The sequence below is a fragment of the Podarcis filfolensis genome, assembly GCF_964270895.1.
Source record: "Podarcis filfolensis genome assembly, chromosome: 5".
NCBI classification, from domain to species: Eukaryota; Metazoa; Chordata; class Lepidosauria; order Squamata; family Lacertidae; genus Podarcis; species Podarcis filfolensis.
Window position 1 is genome coordinate 75,232,465 of NC_139608.1, and position 21,109 is coordinate 75,253,573.

Consider the following 21,109-nt stretch of genomic DNA (forward strand, 5'->3'; position numbering starts at 1 on the left):
CCCAATAACTGCCACTTGACTCTGGCAACAGCAACAAAGGTTTGAAGGCATTTAAAATTATATGAGCGTATATGGTAGAGGAGATATAATAATAACAACAACAACAACAACAACAACAACAAGAAGAAGAAGAAGAAGAAGAAACAATTTTTTATTTATACCCCACTCTCCCCAACCAGAGCTGAGCTCAGGGTAGCTAACACCAGTAAAATCACAATAAAAACATAAGGGGGGGAGAAAGGGGGGGGGGGAAACCAATTTAAAACACAAGTTAAAATACAATTTAAAACACAGCCTCATTTTAATAGTAGCCCATAGATCAAAACCATAAGGGGAGAGAAACATAAGGGTCAGACTGACTCCATTCCAAAGGCCAGGCGGAACAGCTCCGTCTTGCAGGCCCTGCGGAAAGACGTCAAGTCCCACAGGGCCCTAGTATCTTGTGACAGAGCATTCCATCAAGTCAGGGCCAGTACTGAAAAGGCCCTGGCCCTAGTTGAGACCAATCTAACCAATCTATGGGGGAAGGAATGCATGACTGAGTGGAATTACATCTCCAAAACCAACAAAAGTTGCATGGATGGGAGAATGCATAATGACATTTGACTTGGAAGTTGGACACCCAAAGCAGCTATACAATGAGGCCTAACTGCAAACCCAGTTGCATGAAACAATATGCACCAAGACAGGAGTTGAGATATACATCCAAATACATACTATGGTATCAGTGAAGATGCGCAATCCTTGCTACACCATGTTCTGCAAAGGTTGGGAGTAGAGTGAGCAGGCCAGTCAAAGCCCTGGTCCCACGATGGTAATGATAATGACTTAAATTTGTATACTGCCCTATACCCGCAGGTCTCTGGGCAATTAGCCTCTTATTCCCTTACTATGCAGCATATTTTTAAAATAAAATAAAAAAACAGTTCTGCCAGCTAGCTAGCCAAACCCACAGTATGTTCATCCTCCAAGCTGCAGCTCAGCAAGGTGAATCCTGATTTAAAAAAGCAAAGAACTGAGCAAAAGGAGCTCTTCTCTCCAGAGTGCTGTGTAGCAAGCTCTGGGGGGAGAACAGATGAACCAGGACAGATCCAACACCCCACCCACCCCTGATTTGCCTCACAAAAATGAGAAGGGGTTGTCTTTATCTTGCCCCAGGAAAAACTTCCATTTGGCAGCTGGAACGTAGCTGAGCATCCAGCCAATTATTTCCACACACAAAGGTTCTGTGAAGCTATATTTGGTGGGATGCAAATCTTTACACCAAAATTCCAAGCACAAATTTAGACCAGACCTTGAATGTAAACCACTGGCTTAGCAACTGACTCAGTACATAAAATGACAAGGACTAACACCCTCGCTGATATGAAAGAAAATGGTAGGAATCAGAAATTCACAATACAAGGGATGTAATGAAAGTTTTAATGGATTAGAACAATAGCCATACACAATGGGCTCTCTGGACTCCTGCTGTGGGTTCATCAAAGGCAATATGATTTTGATTGTCACCTAAGTGCAAGCTTCAGTTCAGAAGGGGGGGGGGGAGAGAATACAAAAAAAAAAATCACACCAATCTCATTCCAAACAGATTTGCAGCTTTCTTGGGAAGAATAAATGGCAATGTAATCACTGTGGTTTAGATGGTTTCTTTTTGAATCTATTTAAAAATTATTAATGCCAGTTCATTGCTTTTACGGAACAGCAAACGGATTTATCCTCCATGAAAATATTAAACACAAACCTCCTAGAGGTAAATTAATGATGCCCACATTCTTACCTTCCGGATGCCTTCAGAGGGATTTGCCACGCAGTTATCAGCTCCATTATTCTTGCTGATAGTCTTCCACAACTCAGCAAAGGTGCTGTCTTGCTCCAGAGGGTTTGTTCCTTTTGCTTTGAAGTATTCATAAACCGCAGAATCCCGGACAGTACCATAGGATACATCCATTTGTTTGGAAAGATCCTGGAATGTTCTGAAATGGAAGAAGAGTTCAAATGTTTGTGGAATGCGGGGCAACATCAATATTTCATTTCTCAATCTGAAGGAAGCAAAAGAAGTCTTGGGTCAAACTGTACTTCTTTGATCTCCTGGTTGTTTTAGGAACTTAAAAGCAGGTTGGAAAAGGAAAACAAGATTGATCATGGCAGCAGAGTTGGGGGAGAGCGGAAGATGTGAAGAACAAGCCACCCTATGGCTCCTTTCATGGGACTTGAGGTTTTAAGATTTTTTAGCCTGAAATTCAGTATTTCCCCTAAAAATCTAACATGACGAATAACACAACAGATCTTGCAGAAGGAAGAAAATCCTATAACTGTAGTCAAAGAACATGTGTGCATTGCAGAAATGCATCTATACCGATTATTTGGCTGTCAGTTTAAGGGAAACAGCTTCTAATACTTGTTAATTTCATTAGACAAGACTAGAATCAATCCTCTTAGTACTATTGCTCCAGCAGAGATGTCTGAAAATGGAAGAGGAGGGAAGGGTTTTTTGCATCTCCCCCTCTTCCCTGCAGGCCCCTGTGTCTCCTGAAACTGTTTTTTTAAAGAGGGTTACACCCCTCCCCCTGTTAAAGGATCCCTTCCAGTTGATCAAAAGCATTTTCAGTTGTGCAAGGACACCAACTGGATAAAACCTGTTATTTCTTAAAAACTTCAATACACGCATCCCAGTATGAGTAACCACAAGTAAGCCTTCGTTGCTGCCGATAAATACAACAATATAAGACCATCATATTTTTAAACAATGATTCAATCAATCAAATCCATTTATTGTGAGGACCATGCCTGTGCACAAACATCAACACTACAAAAGTTAAAAATATTAAAATTCATTACATACTATGCCAACAAAACCTTCTTCCCACAGAATAGAAAAGGAGGGAAAACGAGCAACGAGTTAAACAGACGATGAAGGGGTCTTTACGTTGTCGTCCATAAATCTTTCCCTGGCTTTCATAGCCTTCATCACAAAAACCGCTACCACATGGGTAATGCGTGGGTTTGCATCAACTAACAAAAATTTTACTCTATCTTCAGGACTGGTTATAGAATTGGGTATAATTTGCAGCAATGCGTCTCTAAAGCCCGAGTAAATGGGGCAATAGAGGAGGTAATGTGTAAGATCCTCTTTAATTTTCATAAGGCAAGGGCATAAACGGTGTTCTACTGGGGTTTTTGTGTATCTACCGGTCAAATAAGCAGTTGGCAATGTTTGGAACCGTGCCATAGTAAAAGCTCTCCGAAGGGTGGGATCAGTGATATCCACCAAGTAGTTGGCACAGATTTTGCCTGCTTTTACTCGAGGGAACCAGTAGGAAAACCCAGAGTTTTTTATCTTAGTGGAGTCCAAAAAGGCGTCTTTTTCAAAGATCCATTCCCGAACTTTATCAGGGCTCCACAATTTGAGAGTATTAAACTCAGGTAGGTTGTATCTAGATAAAATGTCTAGTAGGTTTTTATGCCAAGTGGTATTATTTTGTAATGATACAAAGGCTTGTTTAGCCAATAAGGTGTTCGGAGCATCTATGAGGTTGGTGAAAAAACGCAGGAATCTTAAGTGGGCCCTGGCAGACACAGAGGGTAATCCTACTTCCACTCTTAGGAAAGCTGCCGGAGTGCTTCTTGGCCTTTTGGCTAAGATCAAGTGTAGTAAACAATGATTCCATGATGATTCCCCCACTCCATAATTTTGCGTTCCATTTTTCTTCATCCACATCAGTGTAGCAAAAGGTGATTGTGGTGGATGGTGCCAATCCAGTAAAGGTGGCCCACTAGCAGTGGGTGTCTGGTCCTATTAATTACGCTGTCTCCTTACCACCACCCACTTATTTGTCAACTAGAGTGGGATTCCCACTACCCTGTGGTGGACTACTCATGAGTAAAAGGAACTTCCAGCAAGGGATGTATAAATGTGCTTCAATCCGTGCAGACATTCACACTTTCTTTTAGCTACCATTTTCTCTTCTGCTTCAATTGGCTAATTTTGCACAAATCTTTCTTCCACTTCATCATCCGCTGATGCTGAAAGATATGTACAGTGGTACCTCGGGTTACATACGCTTCAGGTTACATACGCTTCAGGTTACATACTCCGCTAACCCAGAAATAGTGCTTCAGGTTAAGAACTTTGCTTCAGGATGAGAACAGAAATCGTGCTCCGGCGGCACGGCGGCAGTGGGAGGCCCCATTAGCTAAAGTGGTGCTTCAGTTTAAGAACAGTTTCAGGTTAAGTACGAACGAATTAAATACTTAACCCAAGGTACCACTGTATTGTTTTATGTATATCAGAGTGCTCAATGGACACACATATCTCAGCTATCAACAGGTATCTCCTAATCAGTTTACCTTCCCTATGGTTCTCTTTCAAAGTTAATGAATTCCCAGAGGGGTGGCCCTGTTACTAGTATTTGTCATTCCTAGACTTCTACTCTCTGACCTGCCTTTAGCAGCCAATTGAGTCTTCGCTTTTTGTAGCACCTGATTAACTCACTTTGACAATATATTCTGCCTGTCTTGAGGCATCTTATCTGGAACTGAGATTGAGCTGGCCGCCTTTGCATTTACAAATGCAGGTACTTAATGAGTAGTACTTAATGAATGGTAAGGGAATACACTGGAAATGTGCTGAAGAAATTCTTAAGAGGCATGCTGAGCTTAAACAGTAGTTACTAAACGCTCTCTTCTGCATTCAGCATTAGCACAAGTGTACAATGCGTACTGAGATTAATGAATTATACATGATAGGAGAAAATAAAACTAAATCATGATTTCACAGTGAAGACATCTTTCTGATTATTGTTCATTAATTACATACAATTAGAGCAAAACAGCATCTTGCTGTAACAGGCATATGGGATAGAGATGCTTTCAGGGGGTGAATCTCCTCTTCCGTACTCTTCTCTCTGTGCTTCATGATATCAACATAAACAAAAACAATGCTTTGATGAATGTGGGAGATCAAAATGAATTACGCAGCTGAACCTAAATATGAAAGTGCTCTGAATTATTGCTGTGACAGCCACTGCTAAATTAATATATAACTGCCACAGAACACCAGAGCTATCACTTTCATCCAGCATATTTGAAATGGTAATTTCCTTCCCTTTATTAATATTTATTCATAGGCTTTTTTAGCAGCCAGACCAAGAGGGAACGTTTCAACCATCTTCATCTGGCTGGTAAATTAAGATTCCCCTTCCCCACAAAGTGTTTTCCAACGAGAGATTGGATCACTCATAGTTGTACACAGTGGCGTAGCGTGGGTTGTCAGCACCTGGGGCAAGGCAAGTAATTTGCGCCCTCTAACCCGTGGATTTGCGCCCCCTAACCCTAACCCCCAGATGTTGCGCCCGGTGCGGCCGGCCCCCCCTGCACCCCCACACTATGCCACTGGTTGTACATCATTTGATCGCTTGTCACTTGATAGCTCTCAGTTGTGTCGACTTGAAAGGGCTTTTTAAAATGATCACATTGGGTGATCATTATTAATCATAGAGCACCACAGACCTAACATCTCCTTTACCAAGTAGCAGAGCAAAAACAAAACAAAACAGGTCACTGGCATCCCCCTGCCAATATTAAATCATCCATCCCCCTATAGTGCAAACTAAGAGACATCATTTAGAGACTGGTTTGTATAGATAATTCTTTCTTTGTTTGTGATCTCTCCCTTGCTCTAAATATATAACATTCTGTTATCTTTTGCCAATAGTAGGTTTTATTGGAAACGGGTAACTCCTGAAAAGGGTATAGCATTCTCAATAAAGAATGCATTTTAATTGCTGTTATTTCCCCTAAAACTGAGAGGTTGTTTTTGTCAACTTTTAACATCTTTTTCCATTAGAGTAGGGTAGAGTCAATTGGCTTGATAAAGCTTGTTTTGATTTGAGGGTATACTTAACCCCCAAGTACCAAAATTGTTTTGGACTATTGAGTACTTTTAATTATTGTTTTATGTTACTTTGTATTTTAAAGGTAAAGCTAAAGGGACCCCTGACCATTAGGTCCAGTCGCGGATGACTCTGGGGTTGCGGCGCTCATCTCACTTTATTGGCCAAGGGAGCCGGCGTACAGCTTCTGGGTCATGTGGCCAGCATGACTAAGCCGCTTCTGGTGAACCAGAGCAGCACACGGAAACACCGTTTACCTTCCCGCCGGAGAGGTACCTATTTATCTACTTGCACTTTGACGCGCTTTCGAACTGCTAGGTTGGCAGGAGCAGGGACCGAACAACAGGAGCTCACCCCATCGCAGGGATTCAAACTGCTGACCTTCTGATTGGCAAGTCCTAGGCTCTGTGGTTTAACTCACAGCGCCACCCACATCCCACTTCGTATTTTAGGAAGGATGTTATTAAATATATTAGATTTACTATAATTCATTTGTAAACCTGCTCCTTTCTGTTACTTTCCCCATTCTTGTTTTTAAAGAAGGAGCTGCAATGGATGGGCCAGGCAGCATATATAACCATGTCATCTGTAAATGCATGAGTGACTGGGAGGGGAAAGCAAAGCTACCAGCTGAAGCTTGCGGGGTCTCCCATTTCCTGTGGGTGCCTAGGATTAAGAAAAAAACTTTGAGAGAAGATTTTATATTCCTACACTGTTCAGTATATCAGATACCCTGCTGCTGATTTTCTTCTCCCCCCCCCCTTTTAAAAAAAATGCATTTGCCATTGTTGGAATCTCTATAGGGTTATGTAAGTTTTTTATTATACCTGTATTTATATCATTGTCTTGATTTGTATGTTATACAGATACTATGTTGTTTAGTGACATTTGTGTTGTATGTTGTAAACCACCTTGTGGTCTTATAATGAACGGTGGTATATAAATTTGATAAATAATAATAATAATAAAAAGGACAGCACTATAAACTTTTATTTATTTATTTAGCCCCTTTTGTGATAGGTCCTTTGATATTAATGTTAGCTCTTAATGCTACTGCCAAAGCTTCCAAAGCAAGAATAGTAAAGGGGAGAGGGGACATTCATCCTTAGTAACTCTAGATAATGTTTAGAAATTTGGAACCATGGCCTTTTTTTCTAATATTAGATGTATAGTGCTGGTAAATAAGTTTAATTAATTTTAGTCCATGTTTCATGTTTGAAATTACTTGCCAAAGAAAAGTATTTTCTACACAAACAAAGGCTTTAAAAATAGTTTTTCTTTTTCTTTTTTGCAATAAAAAATAACATTCAGGCAAATACTGATGGGGTCTGCTGGAAGCCATGCATTAGAAAACTAGACTAGTCCAGGTCAGTATAATGAGGTTTACTCATCTTTAGTCTATTTATTTGAATTGTAGTAAAAAAAAAAATCTTATAATCTATATTAAATAATATGAATGGCCACTGGGAATCAAACTGCTTAGTAGTTTAGGAATTAGGTTTAATTTTGATTGCCTCCAGGTTCCTAGGTTCTGTTCTCTTGAAAATAAGATTGTTAAGTAACTCCAGTAAGTGTGGAGTAAGATTTTCTGAATAGTGTTTATAATATTCTACACCAAACCTATCCAGTCCTGGAGATTTACTATTCTTTTAAGAAATTAAGGAATTGGTGTCTTGAAATTCTTCCTCACTCATTCATTTCAAAATAACTACCCCAAATTTATTAGTAGTTAAATCACTTTATAGTTACTTCATAGGATGCTGAGAGTTCTTGACAAGAGCCAGTTAAGGTCTTCTGCTGACAACAATTGTTGAAGAAACAGGAAGGGGGAATCATTTTGAGGTATCAGGGGAGAAAATATACACCATTCCACTAGTAAAAATTAAGGAATATATTTTTCATTCATTTCAGAGATTTCCATCCCATCTTTCAAAACACAGTTTTCTCAAGGCAGCTGACAACCAATATAAAACAATTTTTAAATAGCAAAAAAAAAAAAAATCTAAAATATTAACAACTAACACAACAGCATCCATTAGACCAGCAAACCAACACAGGAATGGCAGAATTAAAATTAAAAATATAAAACGAAGAGGATCATTAACTGAATATCCAGTCCATCTTCTCTCTAAACTGGCCGTGAGCATCATGATTTTTTATATCTACTGAAAAATTAATTTTCATCACTCATTGCTCACTCCCTTATCTTTAGTTACATTATTTATGGACTAGGTTATTTCTGTGGAATCAGATGTATAAGAAGATCACTACAAAATGTATCTTCATTAAGTGGAACAATAAGACCACATGGATTTCTTGCAAGTATTTCAGCAGATTTATTCTGCTAATCATTAAATAGAGATATGGCCTAATAAGTGTATATCTTTCAATGTTTCCCCTCTCTCTTCATAGTACAGATAAAGAGAAAAATATATGTCTGTCTTCCTGTTCTCATTTCCTGTACCTCTGTTTTTTCCATTTCACCCATCCCCACAACTATTAACCCCTCAGCCCTCCTAACACAAGGCGCTCTTGAGTTTCTCTTGAAACTCCTTTCCCGCAGAACACCCTCCAGCTACCACAACAAAACTCTTCAAGCCCTTAAGCTGATTGAAACATTTAAAGTGGCTTAAGTTGCTTTAAGGACTTCTATCATTTTAAGCCCTTAAGCAGCTTTAACTAAAGCTCGCAAATAGCATCAGTCTCTAGTTGCTGAACATTTGTGAATGGCTGGTGATGATGTCCAAAATTGCCTTGGCATCCCAAATTCACCTTTTCTTCTGGACTTAAGTATTATAGTAAGTTATTAGTGTAGTAGGCTAGTCTTCCATCAGTTTCTACTTCCGTCTTGGGATCTAACATATTATTCATGATGGAAGGCACATCTCCATTCATTCTTCAGTATCGCAGGCTCCCAAGGGATGGGACCAAATAAGTCACATTAAGTCCACCAGCTCTCAATGCTGGCCCAGTAGAGGTGTTTGCTACCTGCCTGAAGCTGCAGAAGGGATGTGTCTTTCAACCCCTTGGCAGGGCACAATGCATGACGGGTGTGCTTTAGTTAGCTTGGTGGAGTCACAAAATACAGTTGGCAGAGGGAGCAGGTTGGGCAGGTAAGACTAGGAATGAGTGGTGTGGTATTTTGTGGTCCTCCAATTAGAGAAGGCTTTGTGCAATCTATGAAAATAGTGCTCAGAGAGTATTGCCTACAGCAGTGATGGCCAAACTTGGCCCTCCAGCTGTTTGGGGACTACAACTCCCATCATCCCTGACCACTGGTCCTGTTAGCTAGGGATCATGGGAGTTGTAGTCCCAAAACAGCTGGAGGGCCAAGTTTGGCCATCACTGCTGTAGGCAATACTCTCTGAGCACTACTTTCATAGGTTGCACAAAGCCTTCTCTAAGTTACATGAAGCAGTGCTGAAATTGCCTCCTGGGCAAACAACATACCCAAAGATTTGGACATGAAATACTAGACAGATGTGTAGCACCCTTAAATGAAGCTGGCACAATATAAACTGCAGCTGATGAATTAAGAGGTATGCAATGCAATCTCCTTAGCACTTTCTCATATCCTTTCGTTTTGCCCTTTGAGACCTAATCCCTGTTAGCTCAAGTACCAACCAATAAACCTTCCATTACTGCCGAAAATCATCTTTTTTGCTCTAATCGAATTTTAGATTCTCATCAGAGCTTAGGCTTGTTTCATTCTTTAAAGCCAGCTGCTGTGACCATTCATGAGCTTTATTTCTTTTCCTTGGCACTCTTAACTCCAAATCTTGTGCTCCTACTGCTTTAATATTATAACAGGAAGAAGATTCCACAGCCTTAATATCCACAATATTTGCAAAATGAAGCTGCCAATGTATAGGATGCCCCATTTACTCCAATTCTCAGCTCTCAAACCATCGAGGGGCTGTTTTTAAACGTGAAGACCAAAGCCGGTGGAGTATCAAGAGGCAATGTTCTTTGTAATAATTATATTACCACGATTACTGTCCATCATTTATATAGTGCCAGTCATGTGGCAAGGTGCTTGTCATTGTGATCAGAGCAAAACTTCCAATGAAGAGATAAAAATGAATCCAGTTGCAAAATAAAAATAAAAAGTGTCATTGCTTGAAGCAATCTGTTTAGACTGGAACTCTTTCGATAATATTTTGCATTTTGCCCAGCCTGTTATCAACATATCTCACAATAATAGATAATACTGTGGAATTAAATGAACAAAACTATAATTTCTGATGCTTATATAGTAGGCTAAAAACCAGCTGTTCATCTGTTATCCCATTACTGTAGCCACTGGCTCATTTGCTGTGATGTCATGTTAGGCAATATTATAACTGCTCAGAGCAAATGTCAGGCAGGTTGACAAATACTGAGGCCTCTGTAGGCTCCGTCATATACTAGGTTTTCCCCATGTGTACAAGAAAACAGGCATACTTGCAGTGTTTGACATTTTCCTTTCTTCTAATATACTGATAAATGACTAAGTTTTGAAGAAAGAAAGCCAACCTTTTCCTGAAATGAGGGAGAAGGAAAGGCACACACATCTAGTATCTAAACATTAGTAGTAAATACGTTTCCCAACACCCAAGTATTCTTAGGTGATATGTAATATATGACATGGTCCCATGAGGGAAATGAATGCTTTTTTTGGTAGTGTGTTATGGCCTTGGCCTCAAGCTCCGAGTCAGAGGAGGAGGGTGAGCTACTTAGATTCAAGGCTACTGTGTGTGACAAAAAAGTTGGTTTTGCTGGACAAGTTGGATCAAAAGGTGTTTCTTTTTTCTTTCTTTCTCTGCCAGAAAATGGTTAATGAACGGCAGTCTCTGATTGGCTGTGGTTCCAGGAGGGAGAGTTTAAAAGGTGAGGTTTTGAGAGACAGTGGGAGGTAGAGTGAGGGAGAGGGTTGGAATAGAGGTTGGAGAGGTCTGGAGATAGGTAGGGAGACAGGTTAGGAGACAGGTTGAGGTAGAAAGAGTGAAAGCGAGAAAGAGTTGGTTCTGGAAAACAAAACAACTTCCACTCTGAATGTATTGTGAAGGACAGAATGTGGTGTCCTGTAGGAGGAACAGACTGGAAATTTTACTGGGAGGCAGAGATTGAGCCAGAAGAAGTAGGAGATGGAAAGGAACATCCTACTTGGGACTCAAATCTAGTCTGGAGGGGAGAGATTCTTCTAAGGAAAAGAAAAAACTCCCAAACCCAGTGAAAGGAGGGGGTGTGGCGAGCCCTTGGGTGTATTGCTTAAGGTACCTCAGGAGCAGGATTGTTAAAAGGGGTGGATAACTGAAAGAAAGTATCACAGTTTAAAGGAACCAAACCTATAACGCAAAACAACTGAGGACGAATTAAAGTGTAATCGTACTATATGCCTGAAGTAATCCATTTGTGTTATATATTATCTTGCCTGAGACACCAACTTATTAGTTACCCCCTCACAAAGGTCCCGCAGGATACTCTGGGTTAGAATTTTAAGAGGAAAGGAAAAGAAACCTTTGAGTAAAGTGTTGTTCAGTGAGGTGGGGGGCAATTTATCTAAGTGAGAGTGGGCCCAATGGTGTGAGAGGGAAAAGTGCCATCGCACACGCCGCCGCACTGTGCTATTGGCTGAAAACCAGGACCACTCTCTTATCACTGAGCCTGACACCCCAAAACCAGAGTCAGGACCTTCACAGGCACCCTGCCCTGAGGTCAGAGGGCCAAATGTCTCTTGCATTGTCCCACCTGCCCAGAAGCGGAGGAAACATGCCAGGCAGGAGGCTGCAAGCAGCAAGAGACACACTCATCTCCAAGCCAATCACTTGACTGCTTGAAGAGTCTCCATTCTTTCAGCAAAGGAATGGAGCTTGGGAGGGCTGGGCTGGAGACAGGCGCGCACAAGGCCTTGGTCCACCTCCAACCACTGTTGAGGAAAATTGTTCCATGGGAGCAATTTGTGCTGCTTCCTTGTGGGTTCCTTGTTTCGGTTAGGAAATAAGTATTGAAAGACTATATACATCAAGATCAGTCAGGATTCCTTCCAGGCAGACAAATGAAGGATAATATAAGAAATATTATTGACATTATAGAATACCTGGAAGTGAGAAATGAAAAACAAGCAGCTTTGATGTTTATAGATGCTGAAAAAGCCTTTGACAATGTCTCTTGGGAATTTGTGAAAAAAAATTATTGGAGAAATGAATTTCGGAGATAAATTTAGGAAAGGAATTCAAGCCATATATTCAGATCAAAAAGAGAAATTAATTGTTAATTGGGTGGTAACAGAGGAATGTAGAATACCTTGTTTCGGTTAGGCTAAGAGTCAAAGGCCAGCTTGGCATGACCTCTAAAATAAAATAAAAACCTGGCTGCAGAAATGCATGCAACCACTAACTGCAGCCTAAGTGGTTAACCAAGAGGTGACCAGGAAAACACTGGGCCATCTTTAAATTCAAGATCCAAACAGGAGTTTTTATTGACATTCACTTTTGCAAGTGTGGAATACTATAGAACTAAGAATGGTTACAGCGCAAATACTTTTATGGAGAGTTTTACTGCAGCAATTACTGAAGTTGTAATATTTCTGAAAATGCTGAAATGTTTAGATTTTCTTAGTTCCTCTGCATAAATAGAGCCTTAATTACAGGTGAAGGGGAGGAAAATAATTTCAAATACTAAGGGAGTAAAAAGGATAGTTAACCTTGCTGTTGCTGCTACCCTATGCAGAAATCTTTAAATATTTTTTCTGTACTCATCAGGAAATGCCACAAATAGATCTCCTGTATTGTCAACGTCATATGTCAGTGCTTTCTTGAACCTCCCTAGATTATGTACTAAGGTTTAATCTAAGACTTGAGTATGCATTCAGATTACACCAAAGCAGCAAGAAATGTAGAAGATATGCCAAGAATCTAATATCATTTTTTAAAGTAGGTCTCTGGCCATTATTTCTCTTGAGATGAGCTTGAAAGCCTGTGTACAGATGACCTAGTGAACCCTCAGGAATAGCAGTTGGGGTATATTTTCTAAAGGTAGGTCTTCTGCAGCCACAAAGCTCCTTATCCTTCCCAATGCCCCGAGGCAGCAAGATAAATTGCATGCGACGTAAACTAATCTCTGCAATTTTCCATGCATGTGTCTGTGTGACTGCATCTGGGTCATAGAATGTGATTTTCCTTTTTCCACACAGGCAGGGCTGTCCCACCCAAGAGGCTCACCTCAGGTGCTTGATCTAGCCTCTGAGGTACAAGCCACTTGCTGCTGGCTCCTCTCTGATCTCTTTTCACTCCCCCACCACCTTCAGAGCACCAGGGATGGTGTTGGCTGCAGAAGCAGAGTTGCTGTAAGGTAAAGGTAAAGGTACCCCTGCCCGTACGGGCCAGTCGTGTCCGACTCTAGGGTTGCGCGCTCATCTTGCTCAAGAGGCCGGGAGCCAGCGCTGCCTGGAGACACTTCCGGGTCACGTGGCCAGCGTGACAAGCTGCATCTGGCGAGCCAGCACCAGCGCCGCACACAGAAACGCCGTTTACCTTCCCGCTATAAAGTGTTACCTATTTATCTACTTGCACTTAGGGGTGCTTTCGAACTGCTAGGCGGGCAGGAGCTGGGACCGAACGACGGGAGCTCACACCGCCGCGGGGATTCGAACCGCCGACCTGGTGATCAGCAAGTCCTAGGCACTGAGGTTTTACCCACAACACCACTCGCGTCCCATCTAATAAATTGAAAGAAGGCTGTACTCTTATCGCTGGTAATGTTTACTATTGGAGTTTAAAAGAGTAATGTTGGGAGCTGGGCTGGATCGGAAGATTGCAGAATGAAATCACAGGGAGATCAGCTTCTAACAGAAGAAGAGGGGAACTATTTCCCTGTGTCCCCCCCCCCCCCGCTTCCAGTGTTTCCAGAACCAGACAGGCAGGCAGAGACAGAAGCTGCAAAGTTGAGAGAGGAGCTACCCACTTTTGAGATAGTAGCTAAGCAACCAGAAGGGAGGGAGCAGCTGGGCAAGACATCAATTGAGATTGGGGGGACCCCCTCCCCCCGTGTCTGGGAACAAAGGAGACACAGGGCCGGAGGGACATGCCGTTGGCGCGCTTCTTACTGCGGAAGTTGGGAGGAGTCAAGAGTGAGCAACTGTTATCCTTGCAGAGAGTCTGTCTGTGCTGGCAACATGATACTGTAGTGAAAAGACTATAAATCTACCAGATGCTTGTTAATTCTAATCAGTGAGGTACCAAGGGAGATGGGAACTTCCGTACTTGAAAAGTAATTAGTTACCAACCCTGAGTAGAGCCAATCCCCTGTGTTTCTGAAGAGTCGCTGGTCTGGGGATGCCTCCTGATTAGAAAGCAGCAAGCCTAGAATAGGGACACATGCAGGGATGCTACAGGGTATTTCAGGTTCATGTAACACCCTAAGTTTTTGACTTAGCATGTTAGAGTAGACAGGATAGATGAGATACATAGGTTCATACATATTTTTATTAGCTGCCCTGTGGCATCTGCAAAGAAGATGGGAAGTAAATTCTAAAATTAACAAAGGCAAATGTCGTAGACTTTGGAAATAACATGTTCCCCCGCATAGGTCATCTGCACAATTAAAAACACAATGTATTTTAGGGCAGATGCATGTTTTGGTGACATAGGGAGGCCATGAAGGTAAGCTTTTTGCTCAGGGCCACCACACTAAGCTTTCAGCTCAATGGTGCAACTAAGCTGCTCCAACAGAAGAGTTGCCACTAAGATGTAGTGCTGCCCAGGGCATGCAGACTTCTAAGCTTCTTTGGACAGAAAATGTGTGCTACCCGTGTGCCAAATTCCCATTGCTGAGTTTAAAATTGCTTAGCTTTCTCTCCCTCTCCAACCTTCCCTCCTCCTCTCTGTCCAAGTATTAAAATCACTGAATAGACACATTTGAAGTTTCTGCCACCAACATTCTGAATAATGTAAATTTTAAATGCCTGGCTTGAATAAACAGAGCTGGGCAGGGGAATGGGGGAATGTATTTAACATCCATGTAGGTCTGAATTCAAAAACACTTTATGTTTCCCAAATGCATAAAGTGCTGGCCGGGGGGGGCATAAATTAACAACTGGTTAGATATAATTTGCATACAAAGAACAAAATCTGATGAATAAAGGGTCCTTCACTCCTCCCCCTCCCAGATGGAATTTAGTACGAAATAGGGGGTTTCACTAATGCACAATTGGTGTCCAGAATTACAGGCAATCCTTTATATTTGAATTTTAGGCTGCTTTTGCAGAGACAATCAAATAAGAAGGTAAAAACCAATAAAATCCAAGATTTGTAAAGCAACATAGATATGAAAAAAATGCATACAAAGTAGCACAAAAAAGCCTACCTAGTATGAAATATTACTTTTAACCAGTGTTTACTGTAAACCCATCAGACAAACCACAACTCATTCAAATCCAAAGGCCCAGTGAAATAGAACAGGATGGAATTCAATGATGTGCTGTGGAAAATATTCTGTCTGTGCCAGTGTTGCAACTTGCAATACAGAAACATTTTCTCTCTCCTCCCCCAACGCTATACTGGGAGTCCTCCCAGCCCCAAGACCATTTCAGGGCTGTACAGGGAGAGGAGGTGGGAGACCCACTGAAACAGGTGGAAGCCTTTGCCCATGGCTTTCACTGACGGGGCTTGTTAGTTGAATTTCACCCATTACAGCAGATTGAAAGATCTACAGTAGGGTGGTTTGATGCCTGGCCTGGGGGCTGCATGTGGCTCTCGTGGCCTTTTTGGGCGGCCCTCGGAAACATTTGATGCACCTCCCCCCAGCCCTTGTGCATCTTTCCCAAAGACAGGTAATTGAGGGGCTTTGGAAAGGAGGTGTGAAGGCTCTGGCTGTGTCTCAGAGTACTTCTGCCTCCTTCCTAAAGCTTAGGTAGCACTTTCATAGCCTGATGCCTCACTTAGCTGGATTTTGAAAAGCAGCATGAGGGCTGAGGGGAGCATCAAATTTTGGCCTCACTCCCCACCCCACATGACGAGGCAATGTGTGGCCCACAGGCGCCATGTCAAGGTGCACTTGTGGCCCTTGGTATGAAAAGTTGGGCTGTCCTGGAATCCATTCAGATCTTCAGAGAGAAAGAGAGTCAAACAACTTAGGCTGCAGCTTTCCAAACTATATGTCACAACAAGTTAGTGTGTTAGTTACAGTGTGCACGAACACTCCCCACACTCCTTCTGGGGGGCTGGAAAGGGGTTAGCTTAACCTCCAGTTTGCTAGTGAAACTGCATTTCTGTTTTGCGAAATAATGCATGTCTAAAAAGTGTTTCACCAACATGAAAAGTTTGTAAAGCTCTAACTTAGGTGGTACTGCCCAAAAGGCCCTGTTCCATATCTTAACCAACTTCACCTATGAAGATGGGGGGTTATGAGGCAAAACATCAAGTCAGCATGTTTATAGGAGAGAAGACAGTCCTTGCAACAGTATTATTATTATTATTATTAGTGCTTTTTTCTGCGGGGATGCAGGGGTACACATACCCCTAAACATTTTGTGAATCTAACAGGAGAAGAAACAGGAGAATAAATTTTAAGTTTCTTCTCTAGCATAGTGAATCGTCAGTTCCTTTGCTACCCGTGATGGCGGCCTCATTTCCTGTCACTGTGTTTCCTGAGTCTCAGACAGAAGTGAGCATTTAATATGTGAAGTAGGAGTTGGAATTTAGCACAGTGATTGGTCAGTTTCATTGTATTTATTTCCCCCCATTTGAATTATAAAATGGTGATTTTCTTGAGTCAAAATGAGAGTACCCCTAAACATTTTTTTAGGTGGCTTACACATAAAATAGGGACAACTAAAACATAGGGGGAATTATTAAAAAAAAAATTAAACACACCCACCCACCCTGAGCCCAAACTAGAAAGGGCTTCAGTGACAGTCACACATGTTTTGAAGCCTTGTGGCTGCATACACTGCAACACACATGACAAAGCAACAGCGAGGGAAGAATAAATGCATAAAAAGAGCTGGTTAATTACAGTGGGAAGCTGCAGCTATAGCAAGACTAGCAATGTAGACCGGACCAACTGAAGCAGAGCAAAGCAAATGCATTTTGCATGAAATCCCATCCTGTAGAGAAATGGAATTCTATTATGTGTATCACATATTCCTTTGTGAATAATGCTGTATTAGGAGTGACCGATGGTCACTGAATTTTAAGTGCACATTTTCATAATATTTTTAGCATATGCACAAGTATTTGAAAGATTAAAACCAAGTCTGTCAGATAGGCAAGATATCTAGCAAATATATTCATGGATACTGTCCTGTGGCTTTGAGCTGCATGTGGAAATGTGCAGATAAGAATGCTTCCCTATGTCCTCTGATAGTCAGGGGAATGTTTTGTGCATGTAATACAGGGGACCCCTGTGCATGTCAGAAACATTTTCATTCACAGGAGTGAAGAGGAATGCAGCAGAAGGAGGTATTTGGATCTGACACGGACTGTACTCTTTTTCATCCAGATAAATTGGATGTGCCATGGGCACAATCCAGCAAAATAATCATCTTCAAAATAGTGAGTTGCTGTAAAAGTATGTGTTTTTCTTTCAATGTTTAACCAGGAGGCTGCCATTTTGAATTGTGGCTACCACTTTGAAATTTCCAAGATTTCCCAAGCCTTCTGGAAGAACCAAAATGGAAGCCACATTGATTCTCTTCCTACCCCCCCCCCATTTTTTTCTCACCCTATCCTGAAATATTGTAGACACAAAACAGGTAATTTTGAGTGAAATGGCAGAGAAAACACTTGTTTCCCTTACTCCAGTTTCCAGCCTAACCCAATCAATTGTAGGATTACAGACGCCACAAAGAAAAGAAGCAAATAATGCAATTTGGTTAAACACAGAAGTGACACAAAACCACTAACTAAACATTTCAAGTAGAAACAAGGGCTTTTACTATCATTTATTCATGGTGACTTAGTATTAATTAATCTTGCACACACATGCTGAACAAGATTTCTCCTGCCTTGGGCTTCACTATTAGCAGTTCTGGAGCTTTCCATTAAGTGACAAGCACAGAAATCTGTTGTACAAAGCTAAATAAAATAATATGTTCCTCACAGAGTCATAGCAGACTTCTTGCCAAGAGGAAACACTATGTTGCATTTCTGTATCCTGCTTTATATATTCCTCAGATACTGAAGAAAAGGTATGGACTATATAAGGGTCTATTTGCAGGACCCTTTCAGGACTTTTATTAGACTGGACTGGTGACTTTTAGCCATGCTGCCATAGACAGTCAGTCATCAGAGAGATGAAAAGGATTCAGCAGAGTTTAGATTTTAGGCAAATGGGTGTTTATTGTTGAATCTGTGCTTGCCGTGCATGCAGGCTCCTTTCTTTCATTCATTCTTTTTTGTAGCATTGTCTTCAGTATTAAAATGCCAGACCATATTTCCACTGTTTAATCTGGATTTACATTTTCTAGGGGAAATGCAATAAATTTGTGGAATGCTTTCCCCAGGGAGGTTCACCTGGTGCCTTCCTTATATACCTTTAGGCACCAGGCAAAAACTTTCCAGTGTGGTGTAGTGGTTAAGAGAGATAAACTCGTAACCTGGGGAACCGGGTTCGTGTCTCCGCTCTTCCACATGCAGCAGCTGGGTGACCTTGGGCTAATCACACTTCTCTGAAGTCTCTCAGCCTCACTCACCTCACAGAGTGTTTGTTGTGGGGGAGGAAGGGAAAGGAGAATGTTAGCCACTTTGAGACTCCTTCAGGTGGTGATAAAGCGGGATATCAAATCCAAACTCTTCTTCTTCTTCTCTGCTTCCTCTTTAACCAGGGCTTGGCCTGATTGGCATTTGCCTTTTAAAAATGTGTTGGGCGGGGGTTATTGGGTTGTTCCTTTTTTAAAAAAAAATTGATTATGTATTTTGTGTTTTTATGCTATGATTTTATCCTGTGAACCGCCCTGAGACCTGCGGGGATAGGGTGACATACAAATTTAATGAATATTAATAATAGAATAAGAAATAATAATAATTTGTAAAACCCCGTTACCACGGTAATAGTAAGAGCTCACTTGAAAGCACCCCATTTGTCACTTAGCCGCTATGGACTGAAAAACTGTGATGTGCCAAAAACTAATCCCAGGGGATTGAGCAGTTAAACAGGGGTAACCTCAATGCCCAAATGGGAGGCTGCCCCCAGACCCCTATGTACATCTCCGAAAGTTCCATGGAAGAAAGGATGGATATAACCCATCCTGAGTGTGATTACAGCAGCTCTAATAGTGGTGAATGCATTTTATATTCTAAGTTTTTATTCTCTGAATGCTTTATTACTTAGAAGGAGCTTTCAGTGGTGTGGGGTGTTTGTTTGCATTCCTCTATGCATAAATCAGTTTAGAGAAGAGCTCCAGCTTGTTCATTAGCTTTAGGTCTAGGGAGTGAGGGAGGGTGGAAGCATCAACTACAGGGTAATCTTGTTTGCCAAGTTGGAAACGGAACAAAATAAAAGGCACTTAAGAGCAATTTATACAGATGGCTACACTTTTCAACCAAGACACAAAAATGAGCTTAATTGCGGGGTGAACGTTTTCAAACAATCACTATGCTATTTTGCCTTTTATTTGAGTAAGCTTAAAGGGTTAACGCATTTACTAAAGCAAAGTATTTTAATACATGCAATATAATTAATAGTAGAAAGAAAGAAATAAAAGCAACTAAAGTGATAGACTGAAATAAAGAACAACTCAGTCCCAACAGCAGGTTTTAGCCACTTTACCTAAATCAAGTGTATCATAAAGTTGGCATGAAACCATTCTGTTTGAATCAGACACATCTGGCGAATGACAAATGGAAGTAACAAACTACCTTGATAATCTATGTAGATTTGCTTTCCACCTGCTTCATATCTTTCTATCCAGCTACTCAGATTTGGAGACGCATCTATCTAAACTTCAGCAACAAAGATCGAACAAAGATCTGATACAATGCCATCCTTAGCGGGGGCCCCTTTGCAGGAATAAAGGTCACACATTCCTCATTTACAGCAACTGTTGTGTGATTATCACTAGAGCAATGGCTACCATTTTCTTCTTTCCTACAAACCACCTGAAAATTGCTGACGGTCTTGGCAGATCACTTAATGATTTTTTCTGCCTGTGGCAGCAATTGTAGTGCGGCGAGCCAGATGCTTTATGATTTTTTAAGTGTATTTTAATTGCTTATTTTATTTCTTATATCTTGTATTTTACTGAATATACAATATAAGAAACTAAATAATCAATAAAATGCAATTAAAAAGTCATATGGATATTTAACATGATGAATATGCTATCTCCCATCTTCAGACACAAATCCACAGATATGCCACAGACCCCCCAAATGAAGCTCACAGACCACTAGTGGTCCATGGACCACAGCTTGAAATCATCACTAGAGAATTTCTGCCCTCTGCTTCTCCAGCTAGCCACGTGTTCTAACTTAAAGGTGAGTCACATTAGGAACTGGAATACAGACTTCATGAAGAAATAAACACAAGAGCAATCACTCCAGTGACACAGGAATCAGAAGTACCAGAGAGTCCACTGAGATTGTTTGGGCTAAAAGGGGCTTCCATGTACCGGTAATTTGGCATAGTGCTCAATAAAGATTCTGAGAGGACATGATTAAAGGGTTCTCTGGAACAGAATAGTTTTGACATTCAGCATAATTGTTTATTCTAACAGTTTTAAAAGGCAATCATTTATATAAGAGTTGACCATGACTTGGCTATATTTAGCAGCTGAGCTGGCCAGATTTACTTTTTGACCAGTTAAAACTGAACACCACATTCCCAAGAGACCATGGTATCATGTGCAGTAAAGAAACATGGTAGCCAAGACTGGGAGCTGCCAGCCAGCTCCTATCAGTTCACGTCAGAATGGCTTTGAATTGGGCTGATATATTTACCAAAGCATTGGTAAAAAGCTCAGCTCGCTGAGGAACCATTGGGGAAGCTGATGTTTCCATGTGGCTTTGCAGCTTTGAAGAGATGTCCCCAGGAAAACTGGATGAAAAAGCCCATCCCCGCCCCAAAGGCCCACAGAGGAACCTTGGGGTAAAATATTCTTCCACAGGGTTTGGGATTTTGGCCCCCATTCCTGTTTTCCAAGATGTATTTCTCCAACATAGCCCTCTAGCAAAGCAACAGAGATGGTTGTCAATGGCTTTGCAAGGGAGCTCAGCTGAAGAGCTACTCTTAGAGAAAGT

The 21,109-nt window shown here is 41.3% G+C and overlaps 1 protein-coding gene across 6 annotated transcripts in view; it reads right to left on the reverse strand.

The window, feature by feature from the left end:
- The window catches only part of GRID1 (glutamate ionotropic receptor delta type subunit 1), a 702,351-nt gene that overhangs the window by 42,271 nt on the left and 638,971 nt on the right, over positions 1 to 21,109 (reverse strand). For all 6 annotated transcript variants that reach the window (XM_083614626.1, XM_083614625.1, XM_083614628.1 and 3 more), the window contains exon 13: positions 1,778 to 1,973. In XM_083614626.1, the coding sequence (XP_083470752.1) occupies positions 1,778 to 1,973 (196 nt within the window). The remainder of the gene's footprint in view (positions 1 to 1,777; positions 1,974 to 21,109) is intronic.